Raw genomic sequence first — 27,141 nt, forward strand, 5'->3', positions numbered from 1 at the left:
TTATAATTATTCAAGTAATTCTGATCATTCAATAATGTTCTGTTTTATAATAGGCCAGTTTTAATATTGGATTTGATATATTATATTTATTAGTAAATTTGGCATTTTTGATAACTCTGATTACAAACAGGTGAATACAACATTTATACGCAATAGCCACATCCAAATGTATCTGTTTGGACTAACTGATGGATCACAACACTTCTTCACAATTATGCAAATGTCCCATCATTTAAAGCATTTCAGTCAATGGTCTAGTAAACCATAGGGAATATTTAAGAGAAACACTTGTCCTACATTACAGGATCCACATTAAAATCCCAATGAACCCAAAGCTTTCAGTTAAGTTAATCCAGTCTGCTGTCCACGCACAGCCTGATAACAATACCTTTATTATGTTTTCTTTTCACACCATAAAATAAAGCCTTTCAGCTTATAAAAATAAAACACACCAGCCTAAACTTCTGAAAATATCTCCAAATGCAGTAAAATAATATACATTTTGATATAATGCCCACATTTACAGTATGCCAATATTCTCCATTTTATTGATATATCTTTTTAAGTGTCCCGTGTCTTTAACATAAACTGAACAATAACAAAAGGCAACATGCAGGTGATAGCAGCACATTTAAACCACAAACAAATTCAACATTCCACACAACATGTTGAGACGTTTTAGTTCTGAACCTCCCAAAAATAAAGATGAATATTTTAGAGGTAGTGCTCATTGAGAACGAAAAGGTGATAAAACACATTACATTTAACAGGTCTTATGCTGGGTTTTTGTGAGCCATAGACAGCAGGTGACTTCTTTCTTTACTGAAACTGTGAAATAAACTAAATATCTTCATAAATAATGTAATATTTATTTCAATAGAGAAGCTTAAGGTGCCATATTTTCGGTAATTATTATGGCTTTTTAGTTCCCGGTAATTCCCGGTAATGACAACTACAGGTATACTTCAGCATTAGTTAATACTTCTGTAACCTTTATCTCTGGCACAGAGAATACTTGAATAAGAGAGCCGTGTAAACCATCTCCTTAATCAAAATGGCATTTGCCATAAATGTTTCAGTTGTAGCATTACAACATGTAGAAATAAGTATGAATGAGCACATTTGGATAAAAATTAAACGCATGTAAACATGGCCTTTCTGTCCAAGAACCTGTTCCAACATCCATAAATCAAAACGGTGCCACACCTCTGCACATCTACAGGAGACTTGATTTCCCCGTACATAGAATTTAAAGTGCTTTTCATCTTGTTTCTCATCATCACTTGAGTTTCATGTTGACACCCAAAATCTCTCTTCTTTATCTAAAAAAACCCAAAAAACCCAAAACCCAATACTGGCTGCTGATGCTTCTGTAACCAAGCAAGAGATTGAAAAATGGTATTACTGATAAAAAGGTCCATTAATAAATGTTCTTAATTACTTTCCCAACCTCTAAGCTTTACCTGTACAGATATGTGGCATGTCTAACAACAACAACAGCTTACGTTGCAAGAGTGGCCAGAATGACATCTAACTGCCAAGTCGCAAAAGTAGAGCAACTGAGGTGACAGGCATGCTGGGATAGCTCCAAAAAAAAGAAAAAAAAAGAACCCAAACTGTGTCGTCCATCTGTGGGCACCTCATACATGGTATTGAAACATCACCATAATAAAAATACTCCTAGAAAAAGCTATGATAACAATACTGTGCAAATATTCAGATGGAGTAAGAGTTTGTGCTTTTTTCATCTCACTTTTTGTTATTATTTCATAAAAATATATATAGAGAAAGAACATCAGAACTGCAACAGACAAAACACACCAGAGACAGTCTGTTGATGTTGAGTGGACTACATTTACAAGATGTAAAATGTCTTTTTAAAAGGCTGTCACAGGGTGATGTGCTGAGACAGAGTGGAGCTGGTTAAAAAGGGTGTCAAGCCTAACTGGCTCCAGATTGAAGGGGGAACAGAGAGGTGGACTGGGTGTGGTGTGGGTTTGCGGTCAGCTCAGAGATGGACTTAAAGAATCTTCTGGAGGATGGCATTTGGGACTTCCAATGTCTCGTCTTTCACCAGAACTATGTCATAAGAGTCCAGATATTTGTCAAGTCGCTCTTCCACCTGCAAAGAGAGGCCACAAAGAAAAGGTCAGGAGACAGCTCATGTAATCAATCTTCAAGGAGCCACAGCACCTGCCTTCAGGGAAAGATGACAGATGACAGAAAGCCTTCAACGTGGCATTCCCATAACCCCAGACAATGAGGCACTGCTATTCTATTATTTCCTTACTGACCTCGAGTAGGTGTAACATTGATAACACAGCTAACTCAATGTTCAGGGACATTTTTACTATGCTTAAGGATCTGTCTATGCATGTCATGGTTGTACCTTGTCATTGAGGAAGCCAATCTTTAAGATATTCTCCGCATTGGTCACACCATCAGCCATGCTTAGGTCCCCCAGTGAGTCGCCCAGCAAGATGATGTTGGAGTACTCTTTGAGTTGTTTGAAGTACTCTGTGTTCCGCAGGGCACCGTCGTGTTTGTTGTACACATGGATCAGCTCACCTTTAAATCCCTTCAAGATGCCCTGCGAAACAAGGAGACAATGAAACTTCCATTCAGTTTTATTTATATAGCGCCAAATCTCAACAATGGTCACCTCAAGGTGCTTTATATTGTAAAGTGAAGATTCTACAATAATACAGGAAAAACAAAATTCAGACAAGCCCCTCCCCTGAAAGTGGAAAGAAAAACTCCCTTTTAACAGGAAGAAACGTCCTGCAGAGCTTGTTCAGCCAATGTGCTTCCATTTCTCTACAGATTAACTGTAAACACCAGAATTAAGACTCAAAAATGAAGACTTTGTCTTTCATTAAACACTCACATTTTCATCAAATTCCATGAAGTTGGAGACGACCTTGACATTGGGGTGATACACTCCTGCCTGGCGCATGATTTCCTCTAGGACATCTCCTAGGCCAGCAGAGAAAATGAACACAGGCACATTGTGCTGATGCAGGCGGTCAAAGAACTGCTCAAAGCCGTCTCTGAAACCAAACACAGGCACAGTTTATCCTTTACACTGTGCTCAAACAGGATTCACACGTGTAATTTTGTTTCCTCCACATCTTCCCCTACAGTTACCTGAGGGCAACATCAGACTCTCTGACCACCTCTGGCAGCTTGTCCCTCTCTAACCGCTGCTCCACAAGTAGTCGGTGAGAATTGAAATACCTGTAAACATGCAAAAACAATCTTTTACTTTTAGTAAGATAGACCTCACAACTTAAGCAACATACAGCAGTAAAGTAATCAAGTGAATTTGTACAAGTGTGCTGGTGTGTGCGAGACTCACCACTCCACCATAAACGGGTATTTCTCCTCCATGGTGAGTTGAGGATCAATCTCAATGGGATAATATTTATTCTTCAGCGCTAGCAGCTTACCCCTGCACTCTTCTGTTACCAGTTTGCAGTTATCAATTATATCTGTGCAGAGTAAATAGAAGGTATGATTCACACAGGGGAACTGCAATTTATGTTTACATTTCTTACACTGTAAAGTGCTGCATAATAAAAAGAAATGTCTTTTTTGTGTTTTACTTACTGTGACACGTTGGACAACGCTTGCCGTTAACGGAGAATTTGCTTAATGTCATGTCAAAGTCTGTGATGATCTGAAACAGACAAGAAGACTTTGTTTACCAGAGCCATAAAAGACCCTGAATCAGACACGAAAAGAAACAAAGGCCCTCAAAAGGAATGCCCTGGAGGTGATAACTGCCAACTGAAATCTTTTTTAGTTTAGGTGGTGTAAACCAATCGGGGAACCCAATAGCTAAACTGGTGACAAAGTCGGTTTGGGCAAATGCCTTTTCTCCTGGGATACCTGAGTCAAGACTTCCTGTTCTCTGTGAAAGTTATGTTTACAAATGATACATTTCAAAAGATAATAAAAAAGTTTTACTAAATTTTAACCTGTCAATAACCAATGGTTAGATATTTGTCTCAACATGGACTGTTTTACCTGTATTCACAGCTAAATCCCGGTGAAACATGCTGGGCCAGTAAAACACAATCTAACTGGTGATAAGCGGAAAATTTTTTTTCCATTTGCTGCAGCCTTACAAGCTTCTTCACCACCAGGTGGTGGTGTTTTACCAAAAGACAGACAGGCAGGTTTAGTATAATCACAAACTGATGTTTTACCTGCAGTTTGGAAGCTCCTCCTTTGATGAGACCGCAGATTTTGTCCTCCACCTTCCCATGGTCCTTCATGTGGACCGTGGTTTTCTCAAATTGAGGCATCTGGAGGGACAAAGAAAAGGAGAGACACGTTAGTGTGGTCTGACTTTAAAAAATTCCTTTAGTGTAGATTTGGGAAACGTTAATTTACCAACATAACTGTTTCAATTCTCAACAGATTCTTCAGCTTTAGAGATTTTTGAAAGACTCTGGTTCTAATATCCATAAGAGTAAACGAATCTGGTTAGAGCTGCCTCCTCTTTTTGGTATAGAGACAAGAATGAGGACACTGCAGAGAAGTTTGTGTGTTGAGAACTTTGGGCTGATTTTAACTGAAATTAATTACATTTGAAGCGTATGTGTCAAAGAGAGTGCCAAAGGAAATGGAGACGTGCTGTCTTGAATACACCTCCTACATGCACACGATACTCAAACTGAACTACAGTCACTGGCATTTTTATGCATCAACACCTTGAGCATATCTGAACACAGTGTTCCCTGATCCACATGCAGAGTTTGAGGGTCATGAAACAGCTGATGTGTGGAATCTGTCAGTGTTGTATAACGAACTGAAAGACACACAAACAGCCACAGTGACTCTCTGCTGAGAGGGGGTGAACTTCAACCTTTCTTGTAACTTACAGTTTTTGCCCGTTGCTTGAACACTATAAACCCATGCTGAGACTAAAGTAACACAACTTAAAGCTTTTGTTACCATACCACAAACACATGTACCCATACCTTAAACAAAAGCGCTGCTTTGCACTCTAGTTGCAATTATGCAACACACTTACTCCTTTATGCAACACACGTGGTCCTGTATACTACACTCTATGTCATACATAAGACACTTCGTTCAAAAATGAAATTTCAGGGTGCCATTTGGAAAACACATGTATCCAAAATACAAAACACATCGGGTAATTGCAACCACTCAAATACACACCTGAAGGTACTTACTTGCAAAACTGAACACCAATTAGCCAACTACAAAAAGCCCTCAGTTTAGCCATTTCAAGAACTTTGCAAGCATGGATGGAGGGAGAGCAAGAGGAAGAGGAGGAGGAGGAGGAAGAGGAGGTGGTCGAAGAGGCCATGCACAGACCCATATTTCTGATGATATAAGAGCAACTTTGGTGGACCATGTCATCAACCATGGCCTGACTATGAGGGAAGCTGGGCAGAGAGTCCACCCACATCTAAGCCGCTTCACAGCGGCATCTGTAATAAGAACATTCCGACTAGAAAACAGGTATGTCTTCACCTCTCTACCTTCTACTCTACTCAGATGGTTTTTATAGCACTGTTCTACAGTATATCACATTACCATATCAAGTGTACAGGATATTGCAGGGTGCTAATGCTCCTTTTGCAGCCAAAGTGGTAGTTTTTGTGAAACATACCATGATTACTTATATTGAAGTACAGTGTTGTACAGTGGATGATACGGTATATACAGTAAAGTACTGTAAGAAAAATAAGCAAACCGATGACAATATGTGGTTGTATTTCTCTAGAATGACTCGAAGACCTTCTGGGGGAGGACGCCAACGCCTGTTCACACAACAGCAGGAACTTGCCGTTGTGGACCTAGTGAGGGCAGACAATGCCATCCGTCTCCACCAGCTACGAAAGAAAATACTTGCAGACAGGCAAGTGTTCAACAACATAAACCATGTGAGCATCACCACCATCAGACGCATCTTGGGAAAACGCAGCATCACCATGAAGCAGCTCTACAGAGTCCCATTTGAGAGGAACAGTGACAGGGTCAAAGGACTTCGAGCTGAATATGTACGGGTAAGTGTAACTGTCCTTTACATTTACAATACAGTATTGGTGGAATCCAGTAGCAGCTGAATATGTACCATATCAGTACATATTCAGCTGCTGAATATGTATATGAATGTGTAGCTCTGAGAGCTACACAGGTACCTGTGTGATGGGGTGAGGGTTCTGTATGTGTAGCACTGTAGTACAGTAATATGTTCTCTCTTTTTTTTTTTTTAACCGAGAATCTTGGCCATGGATGGAGCTGCACAGCCTCATGAATTCATTTTCATTGATGAAGATGGATTCGACCTGTGCAAAACAAGACGACGGGGTCGTAATGTAATTGGCCAAAGGGCAATTGTGCACGTCCCAGGGCAGCGCGGGGGAAATATCACATTGTGTGCCGCCGTAAGCCTTCGAGGGCTTCTGCATCATCATGCAAAACTAGGTCCATACAATAGCCAACTTATACTCACATTTCTAGGTGCTCTCCATAATATAGTTGTACAGAACAGACCAGATCAGCCCAGGTTTGTGGTGATATGGGATAATGTCAGTTTCCATCGGGCTGCTCTGGTCCAGGCCTGGTTCTCCAACCACAATCAACTTGAAGTGGTATACTTGCCCCCTTACTCACCATTTTTAAACCCTATAGAGGAATTTTTTTCGGCTTGGAGATGGCGTGTATATGACCGCCAACCACATGCCCGCATGCCTCTTCTGCAGGCAATGGAACAGGCCTGCGGCGACATTCAGGTGACAGCAATCCATGGATGGTTTCGACATGCAAGGGGATATTTTCCCCGGTGCCTAGCGGGAGAAGACATTACTTGCGATGTCGATGAGGTCCTGTGGCCAGACCCCAACAGACGGCGGGATCCATGAGCCCACGTATGCACAATTGTCATGATTTTTTGTGTTTACAGTATAGTGTTTTTTCTATTACTGTATTGTTTTTTTTGTTTTGGTTTTTTTTTGCTTTATCTGAATTCATGGTACTGCAATGTACATATTGAGTAGGCCTATTTGCTTTTTTGGTTGTTTGAAAATGTGTCTCCTGAAAATATGCCTTCTGAATAAACAGTGAAAGTCAAAGACTGCAGTGTTTTATATAAAGTAGACTAGTGTGTTCCCCCTGATCTGAAAGTGTTATCATATGACGCAAGTATGTGTCATTTCGTCAACAGAGTTAGATTTTGACAAAGGAATGTTAGGTTTTGGTAGCAGAGTTTAGGTTTTGAGAGTCGAGTTTCAATTTGGCACAGATGTGAATGGTATATTTCCCAGTGTTGTGTCATATTTACTTGTGTTTAGAGTTTTGGCACAATGAGCGAAGTTTTGCAAAATGTGTTCAAGCAATGGGCAAAAACTGTAATCACATCGCCATGAGCTCTGCCTAGTCAGACAAGACTGTCCTCAAAGCGCCTCACCACCTCATAACTTTTCTTTGTGAGTTTTCATTCCAAAGTACTGGTGATGATGAGCTTTTTATTATTTATTCGGTTTAATAATAATTCCTGCTAGAGCTGGGCAATATGAAAAAATCTTATATCACAATAGGTTTTTTTCATTTGAGGCGATAACGATATATATCACGATATAAGCCAAATAACTATATTTGTAAGATTTAAATGTGCCGTTGCTCACAAGTAAAATGTGAAATAATCAGCAGCTTGTTTTGATTTAAATATTTATTTACCATAATAACATCACAACAACAGGGCAGATGTACTTAACATGAGACTTTAGTTTCAGATAAATAAAGGCAAAGTTTGCAAATATTGCAAACTACACAAAAGGTAGCCGTTAAAGCGTCTAAGTTCCAAAACAGAACAAACAAAACAGACAAATTGTCAGTTCCACTTAGAAACAAAATATTAATTCTAAAGATAAATCTTATTTTGTTTTACAGAAGAACAGACAAAATTAACTAACTTTTGCCAATATCAAATAAACTGAGAACTAAAAGGAAATTAACTTAGCTTTTCAAACAGTTTTAAAATAAAGATGCTAACAGAGCATTCTTTAAATCCTAGGTGCATCTCCCTCTCTCTCTCTCGTCTGACAAAAGCCTACAGGTTGTGGGACAGGAAGACAAGTCTATCCACTGCTTCAGGCTTTAAAGCGGCCCTGTGGCAAGTCACAATATTACCCCCTGTACTAAATACCCTCTCAGAGGGGCTGCTGGTTGCGGGGATGCACAGGTAGCGCTTTGCCAGGCAGCTAACTCTTGGGAAGCTTCTGTGGTTGATTTTCCACCACTCAAGTGGGTCCATTTCACTGTCTGCATCAGGTGCCAGCAAGTACTTTTCAAGCTCCTTTTCAACTGTCTCTTTCTCAGTGAGCCCTGTGCTGGTGGGGTGGGATTTCTTAAAGAAACTGCCCAGTGACTTTCTGTTTCTTTTGGGTTGGTAGTACTGCAGCAGCTCCACCATCTTCTGTTTCCTCCGTTCCTGCTGAAGTGGACGGGTGCTCAATTTGCCCCAACATCTCAGACACTGCTCTCATTTTGATGGCATCAACATGTTCTGCATTAATGTATTGTACTTTGAAGTGCGGATCTACCAGGGTTGCAACATCAAGCAGTTCATTTGTAATCTGGTCATTGTACTTTTCATCAAGGTATGCCATGACTGTCATCTTAAGGTCTTTTGTAAGTTGTGTTTCATCCTCAGATGGTTTCAGAATCTGTGTTCTGAAAAGGTGAAGCATCGGCTTGAGGTAGGACACACTCACATAACACTCTCCAGAAAGTGAATCTGTGAATTCCAGTAGTGGGTTCAGGGCCACATGCACAGAGTCCAGAACATCTAGATCTTGCTAGGAGGGAACCAAGTGCCTGGTCTTCTTATCTGCACTGAGGACCTGAGAGATAGCTTTATGTTGCTCCAGAACCCTCCCAACCATTTTTTGGCATGAGCCCCACCTGGTGGGCGACTCTGTCACTAACTTGTGCTGGGGTAGGTGAAGCTCCTCCTGAGCAGCAGCCAATTCCCTTTTTTTCTTCCAAGAGAAACTTGAGGCGGCCACCACTCTCTTACACACGGCCACAGCTCGCTCCACCCTCTTGTCTTTGCCGGCTTTTTCTGTGGATAAATAATAGGTAGGTAAATAATAGCACATATTAACCTCAGAAATTAATTTAAGATCTTTGACTTTTTTTTTTCAGTCACAAATAAAATTCACAGCCCTGAAAACCCACTTACTTGCTATGATTGTACTTTTTTGATTGTACTTTTCTAAAACATAACTTTTTAAATTTTGCTGACAGACTGACCAAATTTTTTTTTTCTTATATTTAAAAAGGTGACAGAGGCTGGTGTTATCAACATCATTGTTATATTTGCCATTTTCATCACTTGTTCTTTTTGTCTTGAATTGCCCCATTTGGTGGAATCATGATTTAATATTCTTTATAGTAAAAAGAGCTGAGGTTCTTTATTAGCCAATTGGGATCCTGATAGAACCCAAAAATTCTAAATTTTATTTGACATATTTTGTCAACTTGATTTACACTGAGGAGTGACTGAATATTTGCCTATTATGCAAGTCAACAGCAACTATTACCTCAAATAAATAGGCTGACATGAAGAATGTCCTTTCTGATGTTTATTTTTTTAACAATAACAATGGAAGTGATTTAGATCTCTAGCTTTTAATATATTTACATGGGCTCAAAAACACAATTAAAGGCATTTTTAATTTTATTCTGCTCCCCAACTTACCGATAGCTGAGTGAAGTCGATGTCCGAAGCACTGCAGCCGGGTCCAGTTGTTCAGGGATGTGGCCTTCACTATATTTGTCCCACTATCGGTTGTGATGCAGACTTGTTTGTCTTCACTCAGTCCCCAGTAGGGATGGGTATCGTTTAGGTTTTATCCGATACTGGTGCCAAACCGGTACTTTTGAAACGGTGCCGGTGCTTAAAGAATGGAGAACACAAACTTTGTCCAAAAACCTCTCATGTTCAGCTGTTTTTTTTGTAAAAAGATAACAATGTTAGCCTTTTCTGCAGCTATAGGGCATATATGGTATCACTCTTGGCTGGAAGCAGTGCTTAAACAATGGAAAAAAACACAAACTTTGTCCAAAAACCTCTCATGTTTAACTGTTTTCCACTTTTTCTTTGGTCATTTTAGCCTTTTTGGCCAGGGTGAAGGGAGTATCTGCCATCAAACAAGAAGACAGCCGCATGTAACTACGATGGTGTTTGCTAGTTCACCTTACATGCATTAATGTAATAATGTGGTTAGCGTACTCAACGTTAATTACACACGAACAACATGAAGCTACTCACGCAGAGGAGAATGGCTGCTGCTGCCATCATCATCCGTCATTTCTGCTACGCTGACAGGGCTAGGGGCCAGGACTCTACTCTTCGGGTTTTTGGGGGATGTTGCTAACTCCAGGTCCGATAACAGGCACCACACCCGCAGTAGATGTGCACGGTGTGAGGTCTCGCATCAAGCTATCAAACACGGCGCATTTCTCGGCTTTAAAAAAAACCCGCTATGCGTCGCCAGGTGTTTCATCAGATTTGAGGTGTTACCTCCTTTGACAGTATCACAGTATCATCTTAAAGCACTTGTTGCAGGCTGCTGAGTTTGCATCTTTTGCTGTGAAGTACAGCCAGACTTTTGATCGCTTTGCCTTGGGCATTTTTAATCTGTAGCTCTGCTCTAAAAGAACGTACGTACCTGGCCCCGCCTACTATCCTCGGAAACGTAAAATGATTGGCTAGAATTGGCTCAGGAAAAAAAAAAAGCACCGAAATGAAGCACCGAAATGAAGCACCGAAATGTGCGCTGCTTTTCAGTCTGGTTACTACCGTTTGCAAGCGCTTCTGACAGTCCTAATGCAATTACTTCACCCGTATGGTCGTCGGGAAGGTAGGCAGTTTGAAGACATTTGCTTTTCAGATTCCAGTCTTGGTCGATATAGTGGGCAGTAAGGCTAAGGTAAGGTTCTGACGTGCGACTTGACCACATGTCGGATGTAGTAGCGAAGAACGACACAGTTTGTAGCTCATTCTCAACAGCCTCACGGCACTCTCTATATAGCTTTGGAAGCGCTGTCTGAGAGACATGTTTACGTCCAGGGAGTTGGTAACGAGGATCCATTACCTTAATTAGCTGTTTGAATCCTTCATTTTCGACCGTGTTTATTGGTAGCATGTCTTTAGCAGGACAGTAAGCTATGGCATTCGTTATGTTGTCTCTTAGCTTTTTGGTCATATGGTAAGATGCTGGAGAAAGCCGACTCAATTGACTGTTGCTGCTTCGCAGGAATTCCCCTGGTTGTTTTCAATGGTGAATTAGCGCTTTCAGTCAGAGATTGAGCGTGCTCTAGTGGGTGGCACTGCTTCAGGTGATAAAAAAGGTTTGTTGTATTTCCAGACTTTGTGGGAACATGCTTTCGGCACAATTTACAGTGCGCGCTACTCTGTTTTTTTATCAGACTTCAAATAGCCGAAATACCTCCACAATACGGAACTTTTCTAGCCCTTCTTTTCGACAATCTCTTCGGTTGTTGGCACACTCATTTTCTCCATTACCCGGTCGGCTGCTTCCCAAACAAATACGCACGTGCAGCTTGGCACTTGTGCTGTACGTAACAAGTCACGTGACGTGGTTCGGCTCTGCGCTACTTAATTTGGATTGGTTGGGTTTTTTTGTTGTTGTTTTTTTCAAGAGAGGAAGAGAGAGGGATGAGGTCTATCGCAATAGTTTCATTTTTCTATCGAGAAGAAGTTATTTCGCAATACATATCGTTATCGTTTTATCGCCCAGCTCTAATTCCTGCCTTTTAATTTGCTGACATTTCTAAATGTCACACACAGCAGGACAGCTCAGATCAGTTCATGTACATTAGAACTACAATATACCAGACAACCTTAGAATTTGGCTGAATCAAGGGGAAAAGAAATACTTTGCAAAGAAGTTGAGCATTCAGTTATAAATATAAAGATGTTTTGATCACTTTTTACAAGTTAGCAACAGTGTGGTTGGTGGTGTCTTTTCCTTGCGAGTCTGAGTTTGTGTGTGGGTCATGTCAATTTGCGGCCCCTGTGACATCTACTGTAGCAGGAAGTACCATAAAAGTGGTTATGAGTAGTCTGGCAGATGTTTATACGTCTGTTTCCGGATTTCTGTGGGGAGCTTTGTCAACACAGTAACACTGCAACTGAGCAGGAGCCAGCAATGAAACCTTAGACGAGTGCAGTTGAGATAAAATATAGGTCATGTCATGATGCTTGTCATTTTTCTTGGTAATCTGTATCCATAACATGAACTGGCATGGCATTAGTTCAAGTGTTGTGTTGGGAGGGGCTAGTGTCAGACCAACGTAATCAACATGCTGATTTATAATTTATACCTTATTCTGGGGAAAAGTCACCAAGTAAAGTTTTTTTTGTTTTTTTAATTTATATATATAAATCAAATGATCGATTAATGATTCTCTACATGCATTTTCTCCCGTGTACTCATCTCATCATTCATTTAGAAGGAGGGCTTGGTCTTGTTAGCCCAAATTAACTGCTCAAAGGTATTACCAAGATGGCTGCTAAGTGGCAAGATGCTCTTGGGCATGCTCTAAGATATTCAGTGGGTTGAACCATATCTAACTTACTGAATAAATGACATATTGCATGTCTCATCACACTCCAGACGTTGAGGTACGAGGCAGTTTTTTCTTGAGTATAAACATGTATAACGAAATAGTCGTTATGATCCTACTAGTGCATGGTCACTAATAAGTATTTGCATATAAATGTTCGATTCCTCACATTCCAAACCCATCTGTATCTTTATACAGTCCAATCATGGAGTAATTTTAATGCTTACAGTTTAAGGAATTACACAGGACAGGAAAGGTTGAACAAATAATGGAGGAGATTTAAAACAAACAAAAACAACCACTAACATCAGAAGCAACAGGAAAATGCATCACTTCAGTAATTTTAGGATTTTCAGAGACTTAGTTTAAACACAGGCTGGGCCTCCACTGTGAATGCAGCTTTCACTGAAAATATATATAATTTAGTGTTTCATAGACCAACTAATAACAGACATAGTCCTGCAATTAGTCTCTAGTGGAGGACAGTTTTAAAGATTGTTGGAAAGATGACCTCATGTGTTTGAGGGAATGAGTGTATTTGTGTAGAGATGTTAAATGACCTTGTTGTGCAACAATTCACCTTGAATAACACCACACCTGTTATTTCACAAGTAAAGAATAGTTATGTTAAGCCAATGATAGGTGATCATCCATTTTTGTTTTTGCTCATTTGTGTTTTTGTGATGTCTCTTGTGCAGCACAGTTATGTGTTTGGGTCTCAACCAAACAAACAGCCAGAGAAGGAAGAAGAACAAACTAAATGCACACAGACAACAGTTTCACCATTTCACAAACACACCCACCTAACATAATTTACACTTACAGTAGCATTTGACTCGTTACCACTTCATAAATTATTCTGAATCTATAAACACAACATTAAGAACACAAAAACATTAAGAAGCTAAAAATTGAGCTTGTCTCATGTATTATCTACCCTAAAAAAGGCCTCATTCAGGAATCTAAGCATGGAAACAACTTATCTCACATCTGTTGAGTGAAGACTATATTCTGGGTCACTGTTAAAAGGATAAGATTACATTTGTTTAAAAGAGATTTAATGGGCTGCCAGAGGGGTGACCTACTAAAAAGCACTCAAACTATGAAATGGCAGTTTATGGGTATGTTTCCTTGATGGCATCGACATCTAAACCTGTTGATTATGAAACGCTGCTTCACAGCTTACATGTTATGTGTCTAAGACTACTTAACGGTCATGATCTTCTTAGCAACGGCTGATTACAACATTACAAATCAACAAGTTTGGGAAATGTCCCAATTTCAGAATTGTAGCCAACGTTTTAAACATCAAAACCGCTAAATGCTTAGAAATTTTTTTCATGAACATTGACAGCAAGAATTTGTTGCACTTAATGAATTTTTGCAATAAATGTGTAATAAAACTGCATGCAGCCTGGAGTACAACCATTTGAAACAAACACCCCTTCCTCCCTCCCTCCCTTCCTTCCTCCCACACACACACACACACACACACACACACACACACACACACACACACACACACACACACACACACACACACACACACACACACACACACACACACACACACACACACACACACACACACTTACCTCCAGTTTGGCGTCTCAGCTAAAACGAGAGTGAAGAAAAGATTGTGTGTCTGCAGAGGCCTTATATATCTACAGAAACAGCAAGGGAGGGAGGGGCTCTTGCTCAAAATAGATTAGAAAACATAGGCCCTCCCCCTACACAGAAGGGCTCGAACACTCAAATACAGTGACCCCTGTCAACACACACACACACACACACACACACACACAAACAAACCTCATATAAACAGCTGTGAAATTGAGGCGTGGGAGGAAAAGGGCATTGGTAATTTACCCTTGTTCCACTGATGTGACCTTTGACCCCTTTTTTAAAAAAGGAAACCTTTAAAATCAATGAGAATGGGTTGATGACTGCTGCTGAGCACACACATTTTTAAACACACAGCACACCCCCCTCCTCGTGGAAACACACAAATGCAGCAAAATGCTTGATGATGCATTAAAGGTCACAGGGGTCAACGTTCGGTGTAAGCATCAAGCTGCTTGGTCATACAGTGGTCAGTCACACATGACAGCTCAACTAAATGCAAGTTAACACATATAAATATATATATTTTACGTATCTTATGCTCATCTTTCTGGAAATTGTCATACATATAGATCACGCAGATCTAAACATGTAGAAACATGCAAACTACACTGTCTTTACATTTCTGGATGAGTCTGAACACGTCCAACATTCTTTTTGAAATATATGCACACAAACTGGTATTCTGGCTGAGCAAGTTCTTGCATTAAAGTCAACTCCTAGATAACTTTTCTCATATCAGTATGCAATCATGCAACTGATATGCAATTTACTTAATCAATAAAATGTCTGATCAATGGAGCTATCAGTAAAAGTCCATCATTGGCCCTGATATTTAGTTGAGAAACCTGCAGTTTGCAATGGATAACATTCAGAAACCTGGTCAGCTGTCACATGTTTGTCACATGTTTGTCAACAACTCCAAGTTAAGAAGCTAAGAAGCAAAGAAACTAATGCTAAGTAATTAGATGACTATATAAAATTACATATGAAAGTTAAGAGTTGAGCCTTTAGAGTTGAGCTTTAAAGGTAGTTTTTAAGGGCAACTGTTATTCTGAATTCTGAATCTTGCGTGCACCAAGGATCACAAACCATGGGAAAAAACAGCATTGGATTGGTGAAGGTATTATCACCATATAGTCTGCATACATGAAACTCAATGGCATATCTAAGTTTCCTTGAATTATTGCTCAAAGCTCACAGTCTGGAGGGACCTTAAGTCTGTTTACAGCTTTCATGAAGTGGGGGCAGCCTCTAAGAACTCTATTATCAGCATTTCAGAGAACATAAAAGGGAATGTTGCATAACAACATTTGGACCTTTGTGCGACACTGACACGACGCCACAGGCTTGAATTTCGCTGAACAAGGCTTGGTTCCCTGCTGTCTGTGCTGCTGGTGTTGTTGCTATAAGATGGCAGAGACTGGGTTGTGAGATGACCTCGTCTTCTTTTCTGATCACCTCGACTCCCTCGCATACCACAACACCCAAAAATTAGGTCAACTCTCTCCGGTTACATCTCACCCTTATAATAGGTCCCTGCAGCACAAGCATGAGCCTCACAGAGACACAGCTGCCTCACGGTTTTACAAGAAAAGGCCCAGTGACTGTTTGGTGTAGTTGTGTGGCAGGATAATACTGTTTCTGTTCAAGCACATTTTGATTTAACTCTGCCTTCGTGTATTTAGGTTGCACAAACCAAGCAACAAAAGCCAGCTGAAATCTGTGCCATTACTTTTAGTGTGAAATGTGCAATTTCACACTTTCCAAAATGCAAACCTTCAACTAACATCCATCCTTGCACCACCAAGCCGCTTCTAATCAGATTCACAGCTCCAGGGGATAAAACAATGGCAGGGTCTGATATTTTTAGGCATACACTGGGATTATTGTCTTATCCGTACAGATCATATGATGTTAGAATGCTATCCTGAGCCATGTACTGCAAAGAGGTTTCAGTACTTCAGTTTCAGGTTTGTTTAATTTCACTGATTTAATCTGTGTTTGTTTAGAAAATATTGCATATTTGCATGTGGCCATAAAGACCCAGCGGCATTTTTAATATCAAAATTAACACATCTTGTCCCTCCATAGCCTTGGAGAGACAGCACACCCAACCAAGATGTTGCACGAAATATATAAATAATGTATGTTATTGTAAGACCATAGCACCCCAAAAAGCAGTCAACTTCATGGAAATGATCAGGCTAACAAAAACAATTTCAATTTAAATCTTGAGTTCTCAAATAGGCAAATGGTGGATGAGCACCTCACTTTTTAAAAACCACAGACTTTCAATCCTCTGTTAGGAGTCCACTGAAATCCCACATGTTGAGTCTGAACAGAGGTTACTGTTAGGTTCAGGATGCTGTGATCCAGTCCTGGCATGATGAGGTCAAAGTTCATCAAGGATTAAATGCATAGCCTGACTGAATGTAACCCCCTAATGTTCATGCACTATGATTTCATCACCTGTGAATGCAGCCTAAAAATTGAGTGATCCCTAATTAGAAATAAGAAAATTTCCATGGTATGAAGCTCAAATTTTGCATGTCTTCATTAAATATACTAACAAGCACAAAAATTTACATTCAGGTCTAATGAGGATTTTAAAGACTGATTTCAGCTCTTCTTTAGCACAACAGCAGGGAAAATAGTGTTCTCATTAGCCATGATTAGTGAGTCCAAACCAAACTCTAACCACTGTAAAATCCTTTACCATCACAGTAAAAGCATCCAAACAATCATCATCTTGAACATGAATAGATGTATCCAAGCTGAAATCCCACATTAATCCAATCTTCACTACTTTTATGACAAACTCGAAACATGTTTTTGATAGCAATACCAGCCTGGGTATGATTAATGTGTGACATGGTGCCAGCTTTAAGGAAACCCTTTAGTCTCCCATTACCACACCCACACTGGGAGCCACTATGGCTGGCAGCGTGACAGCAATCTGTTCCTAACGATAACAAAGTTTGTTCACTAGAATAAGTGCTTGCCAACCTGCTGAGAGACTGAATGCCAAGAGCAGTCTTAAAACTGACAAACCAAAACTGCCTTTTTTGTCTGAACAATTTTTTCTTATGCAAATCTAATAACTGAAAGTGTAATACATGTTTTCATTCATTCAACATAGCACATTATAAACCATTCATTTTAAGTCACTACACAACTTCTCAACTTCTCTCTCTCCCTGTTGTTTTCTTTTTCAAGATAATAATTAAGTCTATGTATGCATCCAGCAGTGCTATCCAAACTGTCACACTTTAATACCAACAGAGAGTCTGCAAATATCAAAACACATAATAGTAACACCTGTATAACACCCTATATATTTATAAACCCTTCAACGCTCTGCTAACAACCAGCTGTAGCATGTTCAGCTTTTTGTATAGGTTGTCTTGTTAAAAGTATACCCAATTCAGCTAGTCACTGGAGAGCTACATTTTCTTTACAACAGTGTATTCATCATTAAAGCCTATATATTTCCAAACCCTAAGTTGTTTTGGTCAATTTTTTCTCTGCAGAACCACATTACATATATACAGTAAGGTTTGGCAGAGATGGAGAAGGGAAAATTTACACTGTTCTACCCTCTAGTGGTCACAACAGTTAAACACAGTCCAGCAAGCTCCTTCACCTAAAAGAGCAGTGTGTAAGTTTTGGTGGCATCCAGCGGTGACAGTGCAAATTGCAACTAAATAAACACCACTTGCCTCAAACTCCTCTTTTTTATTACATTTGCAACAGGAAAGGCTCTAGAATCACAGTTCCATAAAGTGCAGCAAACTGCAGCACTTGGAAACACATACACACATAGCTACAAATGCCTGCTGAATATGATGTTAGAAACCTAGAAATTACCGTCATTCATTTAAATGTTTTGTTCATATAATCAACTATCAAGGCCACTAAGACAACACAGTAAGTGTAATCAGTATCATCATGTAGATAAAAACAGGAGAACAGACAACAAGGCAACTTCCAACAGACTGCACGTTTCTCTGCACTTTTCTCTCTGTGCATTTAGGCTACGTTCACACTGCAGGCGAAAGCGCATCAAATCCGATTTTTTCGCCCCTATGCGACCCATATCCGATCTTGGTATGACAGTGTGAACGGCACAAATCCGATATTTTCAAATCCGATCTGGGTCACTTTCGTATGTGGTACTGAATCCGATACGTATCCGATGTTTTAGAAAGCGACTGCTGTGTGAACGGTCAAGTCGCATTAAATCCATCTTTTACGTCACTGACACAAGACAGACGCCAATTATCAGCGCCGGAGAAGCGCCCGATAAGACATCGCGAACGATTTCCTACCATCCGGTGAAACTGTTGGGAAGACAACGTTGGAGAAATGTGAACATTTTATTTTTACTGTATTTTCTGCAGATTCTGACAGAAATCTGCAACTATCCTTTGAAGCACCGCTCCTCTAAAACAGCAAAAAGGATCATTATTAGGTCATCTACATTATTATGTAAATAACAAAATAACTTAAAGCAAAAATCTGGAAACATAAAGTCCGAAGTCTTTATATTAAGGGCAATCAGTCAAACAATATTGTTTGCCCTGGGTCTAAACAGAGCGAGTTGTGACATGTTCTTTTGCGGATGCGGGCCGCTTTGAGCGTTCACACTGGAGAGCGTTTGATGTCGCATTTTATGTGTAGTGTGAACAAGCAGACAAAAAAATCGGATTTGATCAAAAAATCGGAATTGAGCATTAAGACCTGCAGTGTGAACGTAGCCTTAGTAATGCAATTAGTCAACTGGAAAAGCAAATAAATGCTCACATGAAAATAGAGTACTTCTAACAGCTGATGACAGAGAGAGGAGCTCTTTACAGATAACACTCTGCTTCTCAGTTAGCGTATAGGAAAGTTGCTGCAGATACCAACAATTCTGTCGCACTCTTGCCTCCGTAATTGTTTTCATTTTATTTATATGGGATGTTTTCCTCCCTAGTTGCAAATTGAAAAGGTTCAACATAATATGTAATTCTCTCAGAGCAGGGTTCTGACATCACTATCCGCTTCAATGTAAACAATGAAAGCCTATGGATAAAAGGACTTTATTTTTTCTCAAAATCTAAGCTGTCTATAGCGTAACTTAAAATCAGATTTAAACTTCTGCTGTCTGTTAATACAACACATATTTATGCTAAAATCAGTAAATATTAACGAGATACTCACTTGATACCACTGAGGACAACACTACGAAAACTTAATTCCCAGATGCATTAACAACTACTCAGTTTCATGTCTCATCTAGTACTATCCTGTCAGGGATGAACACTGATATCTCTCATTTATGGTCATTCTATCACATCAGATTACTATGATGCATTTAACAGCTTTAACTTCACAAACTAACATTTCCACACAGGCGTACAGCAGTCAAGGATCAAACTGGAACAATGAAAAGAATAAATTCAAACCTGTGAACTGAGGAGCATATCAGCAAAGAGAAACTAAAGTTTTTGGACACCATTTCTCAAACGGAAACGTTTTCCTTCAGTACACTATCAGAGTTTTAAACAAATTAGACAGGCCGCTGTCGCAAGACAAAGCAAATAAAAGAGCAATTATGACATGATGACAAGAGGATATTTGCTATGAAAATTACAACTGGCAAAACTGTAAATCTTTATCTGAAGCCACAGCATTTGCCTGCTTCTGTTTCCACAAACGAATAAAATGAGAGATGTTCCTGTCGAATTCAACTAATTTTTTTCCCAGTAAACTGGCTGTGCATATATGTTTAGCTAGACACTGCATACAAACAGCTTTGACTAACAAAATATATACATTATATCTCATATTCTTTGCTGCACTGCCTTCCAAATCTGTCTTTTGCAGTTATGATTAAAGATTTCTTGAGAAAAAGTCAAAGGCATATCTGCTGTGTGCGCCAAACGTTTTCTCAATGTTGGACAATTATATATTTGCATGTGGCTACCTCGACCTTACTGGACTTTTAATACCAACATTAGCAGGGCTTCTCCTCAGAGAGTGGAACACCCACCAAAGAAGCCATGTGGAAAAAATAAATAACCATGCTATTTACTTAACTTATGTGCACTTGACTCATTAGTAAGACACTTTAGAGTCATGTGAGAAGTGCAGTTTTCTATCATTTATGCTCATGCCAGTCTGTCTGCCTTCAGTTTTTGTCTGCACATGTTATTGTTACTATTTTAGCTTTAAATTTATACTTTGACTTCTCAACTAATACTACATTGTTATGTTGTATGCTGGTCAGCTTAATCTCAGCACAACTTTTTTTACATGTCGGTTTAGGAATTTAACAGTTTAATTTAACTCTTGATGTCACTATTCCAGTGGCTTTGAGACAATGTTTGAAAATAAAAATAGCTGTAAAGGGCAAATCTCATCTTTTAAAGATTTAAATCAAAATAAGCACAACTTATATTTTTTATGCTTAAATGCAATCACTACTAAAATAAAAAGCAACTTGTAAATGATGGTAGCTGAGCCGATGACATTTAAATGCCACCAAGGTGCCTTTTTAGTAACTTGTAGCATAACTTTAAATCCCTTGCCAGGGTAAACTGAAATCTGTTCAGACTCTGTACATGAGTGTGAACACAGGTCACTATTCGGTTTGGGATTCTGTCACCAAATCCTCGAATGCCCAGTTCAAAGTTCATCAAGGAATAAATGCATGCATCCATCCCCACCCTGATGGTCATGAGCTATGATTTCATGACCTGTGAACAACCTGAGAAATAACTAATCAGGGTACGGTTCCTTAATCACATGCACCTTTGACAAACAACTGCACTCATACTGACAGATCTTCAAGCAGAAGCGTCATTTCTATGACTTCCTCTGCCACTGATATAAATACTTCTCCTTCACTAACTTTTCAAATCTTTTACTACAGAAGACTCAACTACTACAGAGACGCCAGTTACACTACTACAGCAAATACTATCACTTTAATGTGTCCTGCAACTTCTGCTATTGCAAACCCCATGTTACTGGCACCACCAATACTATTTAAACACACTCTATTGTTCCTAAAATCAATACACCTGCTTTTTTAGTTATTCCACTTCCTGCCCTCCTGTATGTTTTTTTTTTTTTAAACAAACTACTGTTTGCTGTCATTCTCATAACTCTTGACTTGGTTGTTTTAATAGGGTTTTTTTCTTTTATTTCTTCCAACTTTTTTTCTCTTTGGATGAGCTCACTTTCATTTTCAACCCTGTATGCTGTTTAAATATAAAGAAAGTCAGTTAATAGATTTTGTGAACCTCTGACTTGATAGCTCTGAGGCCATTAGTTAACTCCCAGATGCATTAACAACTACTCAGTTTCACGTCTCATCTAGTACTATCCTGTCCGGGATGAACACTGATATCTCTCATTTTTGGTCAGTCCATCACATCAGATTACTATGATGCATTTAACAGCTTTAATTTCCCAAACTGACATTTCCACACAGGCGTACAGCAGTCAAGGAACAAACTTGAACAATAAAAAGAATAAACTTCAAACCTGTGAACTGAGGAGCATATCAACAAAGACAGACTAAAGTTTTTGGACACCATTTCTCAAATGGAAATGTTTTTCCTTCAGTACACTATCAGAGTTTTAAACAAGCCAGTGAGGCCGTTATTGCGAGACAAAGCAAATAAAAGAGCAATTATGACATGATGACAAGAGCATATTTGCTATGAAAATTACAACTGACAAAACTGTAAATCTTTATCTGAAGCCACAGCATTTGACTGCTCTTTCAGCCACTTTTCAAGTTTCCACAAACGAATAAAATGGGAGATGTTCCTGCAGAATTCAGCTAATTGTTTTTCAAGTAAATTGGCTGTGCATATATGTTTAGCTAGAAACTGCATACAAACAGCTTTGACTAGCACAGCAAATACAACAAAATAGATATACATTCAATCTCATATCTCTCTTTTGCAGTTATGATTAAAGATTTCTTGAGAAAAAGTCAAAGACATATCTGCTGTGTGTGCCAAAGGTTTTCTTAATGTTGGACAATTAAATATTTGCATGTGGCTAAAAAAGACCTTACTTTTAATACCAACATTAGCAGGGTTTCTCCTCAGAGAGTGGAACACCCACCAAAGAAGCCATGTGGAAAAAATAAATAATCGTGCTACTGAATTAATTTATGTGCACTTGATACATTAGTTAAAAAACTGCAGTTTTCTATCATTTATGGTCATGCCAGTCTGTCTGCTTATAGTTTTTGTCTGCACATGTTATTGTGAGACCAAAAAAGTCTGACAGACAACTCACTCAAGCAGAGAAAAATATCCTTGCAAAAGGGATGAACTTTGATACGACGCAGAGACAAATCCCACTAGTGGAACTGATCACAGCCACAGAATCAGCAATTTGAAACAACAACAATGCAGATGTGGAAGCAGAGTAACTGCAGACGAAGGTTTTGGCCTGTCTCAGCTCTGGAGGAGAGGAAGGCACTCACATCACTTAGTAACGGCAACAGCATTATCATCCTTCCGGCAGACAAGGGTAGGTGCACAGTTTTGCAGAAAACCAGAAAGACAATCATGAGAAAATTTTGTCACAGCTTAGTGACAAAAATACTTGATGAGCCCCTGAAATGAAACGCAGGTAGTGGTTACATGAAGATGATAGATTGTCTGAAGCAGTTAGAATAAGAGAATGCTACTGACCGGACCTCATACCACAGGCTATTCCCAGGGGAAACTACACCAAGTCTGTATGGTTTACTGAAGATACATAAACAAGGTGTACCTTTACAACCAATTGTCTGTATGAGCAACTCAGTCTCTTATAACACCTCAAAGTTTCTGGCTTCGATCTTTAATTCGATGTGGTGTTTAGGCAGCTCTAAACACAACATCCAGAACACTTTGGATTTTGTTGAGAAAGTGAGAGATGTCATTATGGAACCAGATGATCAACGGTCATGACAATTTACATATTAATGATCATTAAACTGTCCATTGACACGTTTTTCTTCAGTACATTATCAGAGCTTTATACAAAGCAGACAGTTCTTCTTTATGTGCTTTGTCTTGCAACAATGGCCTATGACTTAATGACAGGAGGATACCTGCTATGAAAATTACTATCAGCAAAAATGTAAATCTTTATCTGGAGCCAAAGCATTTGACTGCTGCTGCAACCACTTCAGAATGTGAATGTGCCAACTGAATTCAAGGGGATTTCTAGTAAATTAGGTTATAAATGTGTGAATGTTTTGGATAGAAACTGTACACAAACAGCTTTGACTAACACAAAATAATGGCTCGGTTGGTGTTTCATATATATTACAGTACTTCTGGATATAATCTAGCATGAAAGCTTGTTTAATATGGATTTTTACAATGACAAAATATGTACATTCAATCTCACATTCTTTGCTGCACCAACTACCAAATGTCAAACTATGTGTCTGTAGAATACATTATAAAAACAAAGTTATAGGTAAAGATTTCTTTTAAAAAAATGAAAGAGAAATATGTTGTGTGTGGTAAAGTTTTTCCTAATGCTGGACAGCATACTGCATACCCAGGATTTTCCCTGCCTCAGTATTATTTTTTAGGAAGTCTTTCAGGAGGTGGTTTAAAAATGTTTTATTACACTGCTGTTTATTTTTGGAAGGGAATCTAAAAAGCTCCTTGGTGGTTGACACCGACTTTGGACGGCATGTTTTTTTTTCCTAAAATAAAAGATGTACATAATTCAGTGTGAACAAACTAAAAGAAAAATCATAACTATCAGTGTGTTTGTTTTATATAATGGCTCATACATAACAACAAAGTTATGTGCTGCTGTTTCCCACCTTTTTAACAACACAGTCATATGACTTCCCCACACATTTCTTTCCTTCATGTTTGTGTCAACTGTTTATGCTTTACCAGACCATTCTGATTCCTGCTAGAATGGTTAGAGAGCTGGACCTAGAGTCCTACCTGCGCTCCTGATGATTGCATAACCTGCAGTAGACAGTAGCACTCAGCGTTTTTCTAATGTTGAAAGAACTGCAGAGCATCACTGACACAGAGGGTCAGCTGTTACTGCATATAAGTGGCTCCTGCTCTTTCTGTGGGAGAAAAGCTGCCTGGTGACCTCTAAACAGCTGCTGTTTTAAGGAACTGTCGCGCACGCGTAGAGCATCGTGTAGGCCCATTAATGTCAAGATAACAAGAGCATAGCTTCCCATTTCCGGTCGAAAATTTCTGAACGCATGCTCCAACCTCCTGTCAGTGTTTCAGTGAACAAAATACAATGTCATAACAAGTTTTTTACTACATAAACACATTAAATAACTCGTCCGACCCACGCATAATTCTTAGCAACTGTTAAATCTTAAACACTTCACACAAAAATGCTTTTGTAAAAATACAAAATAAAAAAGCTATTCTGTCTTTAGATAAAGACGGAATAGCTGTTATGCACCTTTACTTTGAAGCCCTTGCGCCTTCTTTTCCTGTTTCTTACCGCTCTTGATGAAATTAAATGGTCTACTTTTACTCACCATTTCTATGATCCTGGTTTTCTTTCCAGCTCGCTTCTTTTTGGCGACGATGTACTGGGCAAGAACCACGCCGCCGAACAAAGCACACACACTGGCGCTGGCCGCGGCTCCGACCTTTACCACCGCCGTCCTGTCCATGACGGTCCGCCGCTTTCTCACCGACCTGCCCGCCGACCGATCAGTCCCGTCCTTCCTCCTGTCAACAGACGCCTGCCTTCTGGTGCAATCACGCAATCAAAGATCGTCTATACAGAATGTGACCAGTCACTATGGGGGCAAAATGTGTGTGATTTTTCTAAGAAACTAATTCAAACCAGACCTTAATTTGCCGGTTGCTAAGCAGCAGCAGATAAGCTAGCAAACTTGCTAGATCGAAATCTTTCTAAACTTACATTCAAAATAAACTCACCTTTTGGCTTCTGGTGTAGATGTACTTTCCGAAAACTTAAACTCCGCTAAAAAAGAAAAAAAAAGTCAGCTCTTTTTATCTCTGCTCACGTATATTTACAAGAACGTATGTAATATTTGTACCGCGGTTTTCTTGGCTTCTTGCGTTCCTAGTTTTCAAAATAAAACATTTCCGTTACAACAGGAAGTACCAAAATAAAATTAAACTTAATCACCAAAATGTAAGCTAAAGACAAAGTTTTCATACCGCATGTACTCCAAAAATCCAATAATAAGTGGAATAACAGTACTTTGTCTACATTAACATCATAGTGTGTACTTATGGCCTTCAATCATAACAACAATAATAATAATAATAATAATAATAATGATGTACATGATGCAATTTCTTTAGACGTTATGATTTAACTTTAGCAAGTCTGACTGATTTTACCGGGTTTAGTATTTACAGCATATATACATGATATTTCAAATATTATTAGTCTACAAAGGTTTTTGAATTTTCTGCGTATTTGTCTTACAATTTGTGGACAATATACTGGCTATTTAAGTAATGACTTAATCTAGGGTGACCATATTTTGATTTCCCAAAAAAGAGGACATTTGGCCCAGTCTTGAAGAATTTTAATAATACTGTTTGTTTAAAGAAAATTTTAACATATTTAAAAGATGCCTTCTTTGTCCGGTTAATGGATGGTGAAATAGAAAATGTCATATAGGCTTTTACAAGTCAACAAGTGCAAAAAAAAAAAAAATAACTTAAAAACCTCTGGAATTAAATAATGTTACAGAAATAATGCCTCATCTGTATAATAAAAATTATAGTGAGGTACCAGTGAGGTATTGTGCAATGGTTTCTGCTGTCTCATTTGGCGTTTCTAACTTCAATTTTGTTTGCACGCCACCATTCTTCCAGTCAAAGTATGATTGGGAATATTTTCCCTGTTCCATGGTTACTTAAGTCTGAGAAATGCCACAGTACTGGATTTCAATAAGAGCTTCAAGAGTGACTTCCACTGAATGTAGCACTATCACACCATTGACAATAGCTTCAGTATTGGTGCGGGCACTGCTGAACTTTTTTTTTTTTTTTTTTAGCAACACACTAGTGCAATCCATGGATCTGTAGCTATTGTGATGCTTCATAGTATGAAATGTCAGTGCACCTTCTGCTGCAGAACAACAGCATCCTCGTTTTTCCCAGGTGTAAAGAGGAACTCAGTCAACTTACTAAATGAATTTTCGCCTCGCACAGCCTTTTTTATGTTTTTCTGTGTCCATGTAAGCAACAAGATCTCCGGCACCTTTGTTAGACACAAACGTTATGTGCCACACAGTGCACTACGCCTCCCATTTATTCCGACTGGGATGGTACGAGGGAAATTTCTTTTGCAGTTTGTCTGAAAAGATGCCACTTACAACACAGCATTTTGGGGATGACGTTGCACATATGGGTCCTCTGTAGGCCTATAGGAAAACCCGGACATTTTCATCCATCTCGAAAATCCCCCCCGGATGCCCCAGACAGAACGTGAAAAGTGGACATGTCCGGGGAAAAGAGGACAGTTGGTCACCCTACTTAATCACAGCTTGTCATGACTGTGTGCAGGCAGGCAGGGAGGAAGGACCCAAAATGCAGGACTCACTGAGGCAAAGTTGAACTCAAAATAAACAGCTTTATTGCAGGTTGCAGACTGAACAGAAGACTAACTACACTGAGGGGAAATAAACTAACAGGTAACAGAACACACAGCAAAATCTGAGGGTGAGCAGACGTTAATGATGTGACAAAGAGCAAAGGAAAACACAGGGCTTATATACACTGGGGAGTAATCAGGGAATGGGAAACAGGAGACACAGCTGGGAGAAATTAGACTAACGAGACAGGAGAGCAGTAGAACTGAACACTCTGACATCAGACTGGGACTATCAAA

At 39.3% G+C, this 27,141-nt stretch overlaps 1 protein-coding gene across 6 annotated transcripts; it reads right to left on the bottom strand.

Moving 5' to 3' along the window:
• Window positions 1-66: 66 nt before the first annotated feature.
• nt5c3a (5'-nucleotidase, cytosolic IIIA) lies at window positions 67-25,380 on the bottom strand. 6 transcript variants are annotated; one of them, XM_031756691.2, is made up of 10 exons: window positions 25,331-25,373; window positions 25,209-25,254; window positions 24,800-25,044; window positions 4,212-4,310; window positions 3,610-3,679; window positions 3,359-3,491; window positions 3,148-3,237; window positions 2,888-3,050; window positions 2,390-2,590; window positions 67-2,122 (listed from the first exon to the last, which is right to left on the bottom strand). In XM_031756691.2, exons 3-10 carry the CDS (start codon window positions 24,935-24,937, stop codon window positions 2,021-2,023), a joined length of 996 nt encoding a protein of 331 aa, XP_031612551.1. In that variant the 5' UTR covers window positions 24,938-25,044; window positions 25,209-25,254; window positions 25,331-25,373; the 3' UTR covers window positions 67-2,020. The 6 variants fall into 6 exon arrangements, with proteins under 6 accessions (XP_031612551.1, XP_031612552.1, XP_039476108.1 ...); XM_031756692.2 differs by having other exon boundaries at window positions 24,800-25,066; window positions 25,331-25,366; XM_039620174.1 differs by having other exon boundaries at window positions 24,800-25,016; window positions 25,331-25,364.
• Between the last annotated feature and the right edge of the window lie 1,761 nt (window positions 25,381-27,141).

The sequence above is a fragment of the Oreochromis aureus genome, linkage group 11, assembly GCF_013358895.1.
Source record: "Oreochromis aureus strain Israel breed Guangdong linkage group 11, ZZ_aureus, whole genome shotgun sequence".
NCBI lineage: Eukaryota > Metazoa > Chordata > Actinopteri > Cichliformes > Cichlidae > Oreochromis > Oreochromis aureus.